Here is a 13,309-nt window from a genome sequence, read left to right on the forward strand (position 1 = left end):
TTACCCACTAATTGAAAAAGCAGCCTTCGCCGTTGTCGTTGCCACAAGGAAGTTAAAACCCTACTTCGACGCACACCCCGTGACGGTCCTAACCGATCAGCCGTTGGAGAAAGCTTTGGAAAAATTCGAACAATCCGGCAGGCTCATCAAATGGGCAGTGGAACTCTCTGGTTTCGGCATTCAGTACAAACCAAGGCCTTCGATAAAGGGGCAAGCACTTGCAGATTTCCTGGCCGAATGCACGTATCAGGAAGAGCCAAACCCAGGCATATGGGAGGTCTACACCGACGGCTCCTCCACGACGAACAGCTCAGGAGCCGGCATCCTTATCATCAGCCCAAACGGGGACGAGTTTGAGTACGCCTTGAAATTCACCTTCTCGGCCTCGAACAACGAATCCGAATACGAGGCGGTGATAACCGGAGTCGAGCTAGCTAGGGCTGCCGGAGCAGAACACATTGTGTTGAAGACAGACTCACTGTTGGTTACTAACCAAATCAGAGGGGAGTTTGAGGCTCGGGACGACGGAATGGTAAGGTACCTAGAGAGGGTAAAAGCCGACATAGCAAAGTTGAAATCTTTCCAAATCCAGTGCGTTCCCGCATCCGAGAACAACCGGCCGACGCTCTCTCCAAACTGGCCAGCTCAACCATCAAGAATGTCAGCCGAACCGTGCTGGTAGATATCAGGAATGCGAAAAGCATCACTGAGACCGTCGGCATGGTGGGTAACATAGAGACCGAGACAACGTGGATGACTCCGATAATGAAATACAAACTTACAGGTGAATTGCCGGAGGGCCGCAATCCCTCGGCCAAAATAAAAAGGATCGCCGCCAGGTACTTGGTGTTCGAAGGGGAAGGCGTACGGAAGATCCGTAATAAGACCACTCTTGAAGTGTGTCGGTCCCCGACGACGCAGAATCGAGCATCGACAGAGATTCACGAAGGCATCTGTGGACATCACATGGGGGCAAGAACACTAGCCCACAAAGCTCTCCGAGCTGGCTACTCGGCCCACCATGCTTCAAGATTCCGAACGAAGACCAAGAAGTGCATGAACGTCGGATGCATGCCCGGTGATACACGCTCCCTCCAGGGACCTACAACCGGTGCTTAGTCCCCTTCCTTTCGCACAGTGGGGGATGGACATGCTAGGGCCGTTCCCAACGGCCTCCGGAGGAAGGAAGTTCTTAATCGTCGCCGTTGATTACTTCACAAAATGGGTTGAAGCCGTAGCGATACCGGCCGAAGACCACAAAGCAGCCGTCGAAAGGTAACTGGGAAAATGTTATAACTCGCTTCGGATTACCCCAAGTTATGGTATTTGACCACGGCCGAGAGTTTTGGAGCGACCTGATAATGAACTGGTTAGAAGAGCTTGGCATCAAGTTTGCGTATTCCTCCGTCTGCCACCCATAGAGCAACGGGCAGGCGGAGGCAGCCAACAAGACAATCCTCAACGGTTTGAAGAAGACAGTTGAAGACCTTAAGGGAAGGTGGGCCGATGAACTACCCGGCGTCCTATGGTCCCTTCGGACCACGGAGAAAGAAGCAACGGGGTACACCCCCTTCCACCTAGTCTACGGTTCCGAAGCGATCCTACCAATTGAAGCACGGTACCAACATTCGTAACGGCTACCTTTAACCGGTTGAAAACGAGGAAGGCCCGAGAGCCTCCCTAGACTGGTCGAAGAAAGCCGAAATACAAAGACGCCTCAACTTGGCCGTATATCAAAACCGGATGAAGAGAGCCTACAACCGAAGAGTCCACAAAAGGGACTTAAAAATGGGAGACCTAGTCCTAAGGAAGTCGGCTGCCACCAACAAAGGAAATATTCATGGTAAACTGACGGCCAACTGGGAGGGTCCCTACAAAGTGGTCGAAGAGATGAGGCCGGGTACATACCGGCTGACAGACATGGGAGGTGTGCCTTTGATGAGCCATTGGAACACCGACAACTTGAGAAAATACTTTGTATAGCGGCGGAGGTGTCCAAACCCATTGTGGACACCCCAACGCACGATCATAACAAACAAATGAATCGCCCAAGTTTTCCATCAAAGTGTTTGTCCCCTCCACAAATTGCCACCAGGCAGGAACTCAAAAAGAAGAATTGCTATCGAGCCATAACCCCGATTACCTCGGCCTTAGCCGAGAGCGACGGGGACACAATGACCGATACGCTAGAAGAATTGCTATCGAGCCATAACCCCGATTACCTCGGCCTTACCCGAGAGCGACGGGGACACAATGACCGATACGCTAGAAGAATTGCTATCGAGCCATAACCCCGATTACCTCGGCCTTAGCCGAGAGCGACGGGGACACAATGATCGATACGCTAGAAGAATTGCTATCGAGCCATAACCCCGATTACCTCGGCCTTAGCCGAGAGCGACGGGGACACAATGACCGATACGCTAGAAGAATTGCTATCGAGCCATAACCCCGATTACCTCGGCCTTAGCCGAGAGCGACGGGGACACAATGACCGATACGCTAGAAGAATTGCTATCGAGCCATAACCCCGATTACCTCGGCCTTAGCCGAGAGCGACGGTGACGCAATGACCGATACGCTAGAAGAAATTATAAAGACGTTACGCAGTTGAGATGTGCATTCTAACTGACTCGGCCATGCCGACGGTAAAAACGAAGGCACTCAATTAATAACGCAAGAAGACAAGTAAAGGATCGTGATCAGAGTCCCGGCCAAGCCGAGGACCAAAAAGATGAAACTTTATTAAAGATGATTGCAAGGAGAGTACAGACGACGGCCGTCCCCATAAGGATAGCCTAAACTCTACCTACCAAAGCTTTACAAAAAGCGAGGAAACAAAAAAACAAAAGGTTACAGACTTGGGATTTGAAGCGCCAAAAGATGGCAGGGAGAGAAGGCTCAATAATTGGCCCCCGAACAGCTAAAGCTATCCGAGACGCCGGGTGAGTCTGGTGACGACCGCCCGTCTCCCTATGCCTCGTTGCCGCCCTCCGTCGATGGCGGAAGCATCTTGGTGGCCGCCTTTGAGGAAGGCTCAACACTTTCAAGTAACTTCGACCTCTCACCCTCCTTCACCTTCGCGTCATAGGCCGCCTTGGCCTCGCCTATCCGAGCCGCCATTTGTCTCCGCCTTCTCTGCAGCCGCCGCCTCCGCAAAGATCGGCTATCTCGTCCAAAAAGTCGGTCAAATTTATCCCACGGAAAGAGCCCTCGGGGACGAGTCTTTTTATTGCCTCCCTGGCCGCCTCCTCGGCCTGGTCCCGGAACTGGGCGCACATTTTAGGGAGAAGAACATCTTGAAGCATTTCAATATCCTTCTCCTTTTGAGCAAGAGCAGACTGCGCGTCCCTCGAGCGCCTCCGCCTGGTTGTGGAAGATCCTTCCACTTTTCTCCCTTGGCAGCCCACGGCGTCGCCATAAGCATCCTTGTACTGTCCCGCTCCCCCATCATCTTGGCAAAGTGGCGGCATCGCCTTCCTCCACTTTGGCCCTCTCGGCCCCTAGCAGCCTTCTTCATTTCCTCCACGCGCCGGTGGCAAGCAAAGAGATCCGATTTAGCCTTCGCGGCTTCCCCCCCTTGCGAGAGAGATCAAGTTTAAGCTTCGCGATCGGTGGCGCAGCTTGGCCCATGGTCTTCTCCCGCTCCAAGATGTAGGAGCCGGCTTGTTGGGTCCACTTGGCCATCCTCTTATATAATTTCACACCCTCTGCCACAAGCTCGGAGGGAGGAATCTTCTGAGCCGAGGAGTCGACGATGACATTTCTGTCACCCGCCTTCTCAATAGCCTTCTCAGTCGCTTCCCCAATTGCCGTTCGGTGAGAACGGCGGCCGCCGAAGGAGGATCTACAAAAATTTACACAGAGCATCCATGTCACCATGCATTGACACATCGGAAAGCCGGTCATCTGGGATGTCCAACGAACCAGCTAAATCCGAACCACAAGTTAGATCCGTACCGCCCGGGACCCTCTTCGTTCGAGGGCCGGCCGAGTCGATCTTCTCCCGGCGGCGATGGAAGCAGACGGAGGCTCTTTTCTCTTCTTCGGAGAAAAGGCCTTAGCAACGGTCACCGCCCCATCAGCGATTTCGATGACCTCCACGAGCTCCGAACCACCGGGGTCGAAGAGGGAGCCGGCGCGACGCCGCCGCCAACCCGGATCTTTGCCTTCCTTGTTCTCTTTGGCACGCCCCCGAGAACCCTTGCATGGGCCGCCGCCGGATCCGGCGACTTCATTGCTTATCCATGAGTTCGTTGGGAGACGGTCTACGATCACGCAAGTCGGCCCGTAGGATCTTTGTATAACGACCTTCCCGTCTTTGTCAAGCCCTAACCTCTCCAAGTCCCTCTCAGACAGATCCTGACCAAACCGATCTGCAAGAAATCAAATAAAAGTTACATAAAAGAAAAACAAGGTTCCAAAAACAGGAATATAGCAAGCAAAGGTGGGCCTCACACCGACCCCACTCACCCTGGTTGAGGGCCGGTATGAGGCCGACGCGGCAAAGCATCTCGTCTTGAAGAATGATCCGAGTTGGGGGCGCCATCCTTTCTCGTCAAACAAATGCATCGCCCGCTTCTCATCCGCGGTAAGGGGGACCAACGAAGCGTCCATCTTAACCTTACCCCGGGAGATACATTTCTCGTATTCTTCCCGGGTCTCACACCGCAAGTAAACAGGGCTCTGGAAAGACCGAGGCAATGGGTAGTCCTCCGACACTTGAACGTACACCCATCGCCGTTGCTAGTCTTTGCAAGAAGTAAGCTTGTTCACGGAGATATAGCAGGCTCCGTCTGCACACTGTACCACCCCACTTTACCGGCAATTGACGGCCGTAAATGATGAAGGCGACGGAATAAGTTGACTGTCGGGATCTCCCCCCTAAAAAGACAGAGCCACACAAAGCCAACTATCGTCCTCATGGCGGCGGATGTAGTTGGGCCACGGCGACGTTCATGGCTTTGATTATGGCCGCGACATATTTATTTAGAGGAAACCGCGCAGCCCGTACTCCGGTGCCGATATACACGCCGGTGTGACCGGGGGAGGGCAACAGACCACCTGACCCTTCTTAGGGATAACAATCTTGTACCCCTCACCGAGGGAGAAATGGTCTCCAAAAAATGTCTCGCCGGAACAACTGGCGAACTTATGGGACCAAGCACGGTCAAGACCAGTCATGCAGGGCTCGCCATGATCCGGGATAGACAGCCTCCCACCATCAGAAGGAGTCCTCTCATCCTCATCAGCATCGTCATCCTCATCCTCCCTTTCCTCCAAAATTGGTGGATCGACTACGGGAGAAGGAGACCTAGGGCCCCCAAACCTTATCGGGATGGCGTCTAGTATCCCCTCCCCATCAAGACGCGACGGAGAACCCTCCGGAGCAGAAGTGCTAGTTCCGGCGTCAGCAGAAGACATAATAGCAATAATTATTTAACAAAATAAAAAGTGAAGAAATTTGTCTGTTTACCTTGAAGAAAAACACTCACGGAGTAACAACTCTGAAAATTAGAAGACAAGGAAGCCCTTGAGAGTTTAGAGAGAAGAAAAATTTTGGAGAATGAAATTGGTGGCCAATTTCACGGAATAACTGCCCTATTTATAGGGCAAAGCCCATAAAGAAGGACCAATCAGCGAACAGCCCATGAAGCATCATCCAATCAGCGTGCAGACACGTGTCGGACATGCAACCACGGGATGTCAATCGTTGCAACAGTTAGACGTCAACCAATGCAACAGTGACCAAGTGTCTTCAACACGCCCATTCATATCTCTCCGCCTATTCACCTTCCTCAACAAATTCCCAAGCATCTGTTCTCCGCCGGCCACTCGATCAACCAAGCTAGGTAGCGCCGGCCGGGGGCAATCAAAAACAACCGGCACTCTCAACCCTGGTCTCGGCCAGCGTCACTTTCTTTTCCACATCGGATACCCTTTACGCATCCATGTGGAGGGGGGATATGGTACGGCCTAGGGTAGACCAGGCCGAGGAAAAAGAAGCCGCCGCAGAAGAAGCCGATGCAGAACATTTGTTACAAATTACTTGCGCAGAATATACGCTCAAACGTACATCGGAGCCCATACCACGCCATAGACTACGCTGGGGGCAAATTGATGGGGCATATTCTGCACCGCTGACCAAGTCAACATATTGAACAAGGTCAAAGATATCCACAGCAAGTCAACGACTTAGACAGACTAGCCGATGCAGCCCATCGGCCTGTTAGCCTGGGTCTCGGCGTGACAACCTGCCAGCCGGGACACATACCCGCGTACTCATATCCAAGACCCCTCGGCGGTGAGTCAACATGGCCCGCCGGCCTGCCATAGGTCCCTCGGCCGAGGGGTAGATCAGTCTTTCCACCTGCTAGCCACTTGGCCACTTGGCCACTACGTGACAAAAGGTGAAAGCCTATAAATACTCCTCAACCTTCATTGAGGAAAGGATCCCACAACTTAACCTAAATACACTATTCATCTGGTAACATCTTCCTTATCTCTCTACAATACATACCTAGCCAAGTAACACAACTTAATCCTTTAAGTTTACTGACTTGAGCGTCGGAGTGAGTACGCTTGGCACAAAGCCAAGCCCTCAGTTCGTTCATTGTTGCAGGAGAGGCCGAGAGGAACGATAAAGGCAAGAAGGGTTCAACTCAAGACATTATTCTACAAGCCACGGGTGGTAACGATACTTGCTCTGGAATTACACCCGGAACAGTTGTTATTTGTATCTTGTAGTTGTGGAAGGTGACGGATTCATTGGACAAGATCTATGGATAATGAACACGGCTGGGCCAGAGAAGCATCAAGCAGTTGCTCTACGCGTAAGCTCAGATAAAACTGTTATAAACCGATGCCAAATCGATGCATTTCAAGACACACTTTATACTCATAGAGATCGGCAATTCTACAGAGATTGTACAATCAAAGGGACTATAGACTTCATTTTCGGGAATGCAGCCGTGGTGCTCCAAAATTGTACGATAGTAGCTCGTCGGCCCCTCGATGGTCAGTCCAACATGATTACAGCCCAATCCAAAACAAGTCCTCTTCAAAACATAGGAATTCCGATTCAAATGAGTCGAATAAGACCTAGTAAACATCTCAAACCCGTCCAACATTTGGTCAAAACATACTTTGGTAGACCATGGAGAAACTACTCAACAACGGTCATAATGCAATCTAACATAGAGGATCATATTGACCCACTGGGCTGGGCCAAATGGAATGACGATACTGACACATCGTTGTTGTATTATGGCGAGTATAGTAATACTGGGCTGGGTGCCGGTACAGGGGATAGAGTTGACTGGCCGGGGTTCCATGTGATTAGTGACCCGAAAATAGCTATGAACTTTACTGTTGATAGGCTGATCCAAGGTGGTTCTTGGCTTTGTTCAACAGGAGTTGATTACATTGAGGGCTTGGATACGGTGCTTATAGCCAATTAGCCAGTGGCAGCGGAGCGAGCGACAACCATCCTAAGAGTGAAATACTTATAAATTAATTACTGAGTTAGTGAGTTTTGAATCTTTTCTCTGAATGAACTGAAATGTGCCTTACTATATATCTGTAAAACTTTCAATCTTAGTGTTAGGCTGTTTGCCTATCAACTTCAAATACTGACTTCGTCCCTGCTTATCGCCCATTGCACCCATATAACTAGCATGTCATGGCGTCATGCGCGTGTGTAGTCGGACATTTTTCCTATGGAGTAGTTAACAGGTTATGGAACGTATATGTAGTCCAAACTCCAAATAGATTTACAATAAACAATACGTTTTCTGGAAATTAGTCCGATCCCGTCTTAAAGGTTTGTAAGAAACAATTACATATGGTAGTTTTTATTGTTAGTGTGATTAAACTTTGGGTCATAGAGTTTTTCCGTAAGAGGATAACACATCATCACCTACATTGTGTGATTGTTTTCGATCACAATTTATGTACACTTAGCCGTTATAAGAACTCCACTGGTAATTGTCATTTTTATCATCAGACCATCATTATATGACATACAACGATCTTCTTTAAAATATGTGTTAGTTTTATGATCGGTGGCAAGAAGCTATGGCAACATCGCCGCAATCTCTTTTACATAATTCTAAAGATATCACAATATCGAATTTCATCAGAAGTACAGCCTTACTAATCATTTCTATGATTATTTTCCTTAGCACAACACTTTTAATAGCTACTAATCTCAATTTTAACGTCATAAACTCTGTTCCATCCAAAACTCTCTCCCTAATCAATGCTTGTCGCAATGCCCACGACCTAGAATCGTGCGTAGCCATTGCCTCTAGAAGAAACACCCAAGCACTCGATTTCAATGAGCTTACCATTTTCTTACAACATTCCATATATGACATCAAAAGCGCCATTACATTGGCGAAAAATGTCAAAAGTCGAAGTCTTAACACAAAAAACAATGCAACAATTGATATTTGCGTACACTTATTAGATATGTCCATGGATCGATTGGTAGACTCAATCGCGGTCCTTAGTAATGGACCCCACTTGGATTCAATCACCTACTCTGATGTGCTTACTTGGCTTAGTGGCGTTCTCACAAATCACGACACATGTCTTGAGGGGCTCAAGCAAGGACCTCGACTTGAGCTTGAATCGAGGATCAATGATTTGATGACTCGAGCCAGAGTGTCGCTAGCCATACTTCACTCGTTGTCACCAAATAAATTCAATGATGAGTCATTATTAAGTCATGAATTTCGAGATTGGGTGAGTAAAATAAATCTGAATAAGGACATTATAATCCCCGATGTAGTTGTTGCACAAGATGGAAGTGGAGATTACAGGACCGTGGCTGAAGCCCTATATTTCGCCCCTAATAAATCCGATCATAGGTACGTTATTTATGTCAAGCAAGGAACATATGAAGAGAATGTTCGGGTCGAAAAGACCAAGACTAATATTACGCTCGTTGGTGATGGAATGTACTATACCATCATCACTAGTAGCTTGAATTATATAGATGGTGTCCCGACCTTCGACTCAGGCACACTAAGTAAGTATCCTCCTTTTTCATTGTCTTATATTTTCGGTTCTTATTCAAATATTACTACCCCGCCCCGGTCATTTGTTGTCCTTTGGTTTTGGCACAAAGACCAAGGAAAGGGTATTAGGCCAATTACTAAATGACAAGTGGATTAAATTGGGTATGAATGATCAAATTACTCATCAAATTCATTCTTAAAATAGAAAGGACAACAAATGACTGAGACACCAAAAAATGGAAAAGAACAACAAATGACCGGGACAGAGAGAGTAATAATTATTCATCAGACAACATTCGACACAGAGACCTTTACTGAAATAAAGAGCCGTTAAATAAATTTGAGAGGCTCAGTTTAAAAAAAAATCGATTGGGCCCCAGGTAATAGAAAAACTTTAAGAACCTTTTGAATTACTATTAGACGGCCGCCTTGAAGCTTAAAAATTGCTCTTATTTAATTTGGCTCTTGTAGTTGTAGAAGGTGACGGGTTCATTGGACAAGACCTGTGGATAATGAACACGGCTGGCCCAGAGAAGCATCAAGCAGTTGCCCTACGCGTAAGCGCAGATAAAACAGTCATAAACCGATGCCAAATTGATGCATTTCAAGACACACTTTACATTCATAGAGACCGCCAATTTTATAGGGATTGTACGATCAAAGGTACAGTCGACTTCATATTTGGTAATGCAGCTGTGGTGCTCCAAAATTGTACAATTGTAGCACGACGACCCATGGACGGTCAATCCAACATGATTACGGCCCAGTCCAGATCAAGTCCACTACAAAACACAGGAATTTCAATTCAAATGAGTCGAATAAAACCTAGTAAACATCTTAGACCCGTCCAAAAATTGGTCAAAACATACTTTGGTAGACCATGGAAAAACTACTCTACAACGGTAATAATGCAATCTTATATAGAGGGTCATATTGCTCCATTAGGATGGGCTAAATGGGATGACTATACGAACACAACGTCGTTGTATTATGGTGAGTATAATAATACCGGGCCGGGTTCGTTCACCGGGGAAAGAGTTGACTGGGCCGGGTTCCATGTGATTAATGACTCGAATGTGGCCATCAATTTTACCGTTGGTAGGCTTATTAAGGATAGTTTTTGGCTGAATTCAACTGGAGTGGACTATATTGATGGGCTTGAAATTTATTCCGATTAATTTTTTTAAGTCAGCATGCATGATAGCATGCAAGACCAAAGTCATTAACAAAGTCAGCAGAAATGTTACTTTAGTGTGGACTTTATAACACTTAAATCGTTGATATGTTTTTAATTTCAGCATATTTGTATAATTATATACATATACTCTGTATATATATTTTATTAAATATAGGTTTGTAGATGTATTTATGTGGAAACAAATACAGAAACTTTAAGATATTTCAAAGGAAAATGAGATGGCGCCACCGGGTGGTACTTAAATTGGGCGCCACCCGGGGGCATTTTAGTAAATTTTGTTGATTTTTTTATTTTGTTCCCTTAAAATTTGAAATTTAAACTAATTAGTAGAAAAAGGTAGTTTAGGAACTAAAGTGCATAATTACTAAATAAATAAAATCGTATGATTTTCCACATTCTTTTTGCCACGTTTTGAGGAATGATAACAAACAAGATTCTTGCTTGTATAGTAAAGGACTGCGTTTTGCCATTTTACATTTTTCCAAGCAATGTGTTTTATTAAGTATAAGATGCACAATCCGTCTTGCTTGCGACGGAGATACCCGTTGCAAGCTTGCGACGGGTTGGATAGTACCGTTTAAGTGCTAAATGGGTAGACAAACCGTACTATGCATACACAGTAATTGCTGACTCTTACTGTGCATACACAGTAATTGTTGTCCACAAATTTGAAAAAACATCTTTAATCTTCTTTCTTCTTCATCTTCTCATTTACGTCCACATTTTTCATCCTCTCTCATTTTCATCTTCTTTCTTCTTCATCTTCTCTCCTCTCTCTCATATCAAACCCTCATAAACTCTTCACAAATCAACTAAAAATGGTGACATTGTGATATCAGACGGATTAGATTACAATTTTCAAAGAAAATTAAAAACTTCTCCCATCATAAAAAAAAAGAATACAAAAAACTCTTACCAAGAACATATTCATCTTCTGGCATCATCAAAACACAAAAAAAAAGTGACACGAAAAACATGTCAAAGGTAATTTCCGAACATGCATTTAATTTGTTTATTTTCAAATGTTTAAAATCATCATGATATTGCGTGGGTCAAAAAAAGAATTAAATTTAGGATTTTGGTTTATTTTGTTTGGAATATGTGAGTGGAGAAATGTTTTATATTATGATTTTCTAAGGTTTTGAATAAATCTTTCTTCTAAGTGGATAAATCTGTCTTGTATGTTTATTTTCTGGGTTTATTATTTGAATCTCTGAGTTTGTTGCTTGTTTTCCTTGGTTTGTTGTTGGATTCTCTAACTTTATTGATGTTTTTCTGGGTTTGTTGTTTGATTTTCTAGGTATTGAACAATTTTGTCAACAAGCTAATAAAAATAATTGAATGGTCTATATGTTGACATTTTTGGTATTCATGTTACCATTCATTTTCAGACTGTATATCTCTAGTAGTCAGTAATTTGTTAATGAGTTTAAAAATGTAATTTGTTACAATTTTAATGATTGTCAAATTGATACCAATGTTCTTTTAATAGTAACATATTGGACAACTGTATATACATTTAAATGAAAGTATTTATGTAACCAGTTATGGACTGTATGTTACTTGAGTGGTTCGAATGAAGTGGTCACATGTTAAACGGAGGTTGTTACATTTTCGTAGTGATGGGAAAAAGTTATACATCTTCATCTAATTCATGGAATTCAAGACTTAAAAATACGGTTTTATGCAAACACAATATAGGTGCAGTCTTGAAGACAGTGAAGCATGGAGAACATGTAGGTAAAACGTTTTATGGTTGTTCTATTTGGCCGGTATGTTATTTGATTTCATTTTTTGTTTGTTAATATATTTTTGTAATTGAATTTGATTATATCTTGTATAATCCTTTTCTTATTGTTCAACACTTGCAGTACAATGGTTGTGGCTTTTTTCAATTTGTTGATGTTATAACGGAAAGTGAAGACTTAGAGAAGAAATACGACTTGCTAGAGAAAATGAAGAATCTGAAGATAAAAAATGAAAAGTTAAAGATGGTTGTTGTAGAATTAAATATTGAAATCATGAAACATAGGAAAAGCGAGAAATTAGTTATAGTTGCCTTGTTGGTTTCTTGTGTTTTATTTGCAGTTTGTTGTATGTTTAAGAATTAAGAAATATAAAATATTTGTTGACATATTGAGTATGTTTGTGAACATGTGTTAATGTGTAATATGTTTCCATTATGCAGATGTTTGTTTACAGTAATAGCTGAAGGTAAGTGATCTGAGATGATAACTTATTAATAGCCTAAAATGGTGACATATTGGATCATTGACTTCACATGTTGTAATGTGTAATATGTTAACATTATACAGCACTATGTTTATATGCTTTTACAAAATATAACAATCATTAAATTAGTAACATATTACACCTGATGTTAAATCATTTAGTATTGCAATAAAGTTGTAACTTATCATGTAAAAATGGCGTCATATTGTCCTGCTCTCATAACATTGTTATGTTTAAAATATTTCATAGCTACACTTATATTGGGATATTTTCATAGACATACATTTGAGCCCAAGTACATACTTTCAATAATCAGTATGTATGTTGACAAATGGACATAATGAACAAAACTATAAACTTTCTTGGAGTATATGACTAGAACTTCATATATAGTACTAATACACATTTCCTGAAAATGATATCACAAAGGACGCAATTACTGTTCATATTTACTCCTGCACATGAGCATACAAAGTATCTCTCGACTTCGGGTGTGCCAGGCCCGTTCACTCTGCGAGAAGTTGCTTTCCTAATGCTGAAACCAATGGCCTGTGAGTGTTTCTTAAACATGTCATAAATTAATTCTCATTTCTCTTCTTTCATTCCCAACAGTGACTTGGAATAATCTGTACCTGCAAAGGTTTATAAGGTGACATTAGGCGAAAAAGTGTAAACATTTATGACATAAACAACAACATCTGAATTTACATATTCATCCCTACTCTAGTTACAGGGTTACATTAGGACGAAAATTAGACACATTGGTTAGATATACAAAATCTGTTTTCAAGCAATCTGACCCACTGTAGTTGACATGGTGACATTATGTAGAAAAATGCACACGTTAAATAGATAA

General features: G+C 44.0%; 2 protein-coding genes across 2 annotated transcripts; both read left to right on the forward strand.

Moving 5' to 3' along the window:
* The first annotated feature begins 6,788 nt into the window (after positions 1–6,788).
* On the forward strand, positions 6,789–7,460 carry LOC141639188 (pectinesterase/pectinesterase inhibitor-like). Its single transcript, XM_074448366.1, has one exon. The coding sequence runs from the start codon at positions 6,789–6,791 to the stop codon at positions 7,458–7,460; it is 672 nt and encodes a 223-aa protein (XP_074304467.1).
* A 527-nt stretch (positions 7,461–7,987) lies between these two features.
* LOC141642597 (pectinesterase-like) lies at positions 7,988–10,422 on the forward strand. Its single transcript, XM_074451434.1, has 2 exons — positions 7,988–9,034; positions 9,495–10,422. Exons 1-2 carry the CDS (start codon positions 8,077–8,079, stop codon positions 10,199–10,201), a joined length of 1,665 nt encoding a protein of 554 aa, XP_074307535.1. The 5' UTR covers positions 7,988–8,076; the 3' UTR covers positions 10,202–10,422.
* Positions 10,423–13,309: the final 2,887 nt, after the last annotated feature.

Source organism: Silene latifolia, chromosome 2 (assembly GCF_048544455.1).
Source record: "Silene latifolia isolate original U9 population chromosome 2, ASM4854445v1, whole genome shotgun sequence".
NCBI classification, from domain to species: domain Eukaryota; kingdom Viridiplantae; phylum Streptophyta; class Magnoliopsida; order Caryophyllales; family Caryophyllaceae; genus Silene; species Silene latifolia.

Coding starts and splice junctions, on each gene's coding strand:
- LOC141639188 (XM_074448366.1), top strand. CDS start 6,789: ATGAACACGGCTGGGCCAGAGAAGCATCAAGCAGTTGCTCTACGCGTA.
- LOC141642597 (XM_074451434.1), top strand. CDS start 8,077: ATGGCAACATCGCCGCAATCTCTTTTACATAATTCTAAAGATATCACA. Junction 9,035..9,494: donor CTTCGACTCAGGCACACTAA/GTAAGTATCCTC, acceptor TGGCTCTTGTAG/TTGTAGAAGGTGACGGGTTC.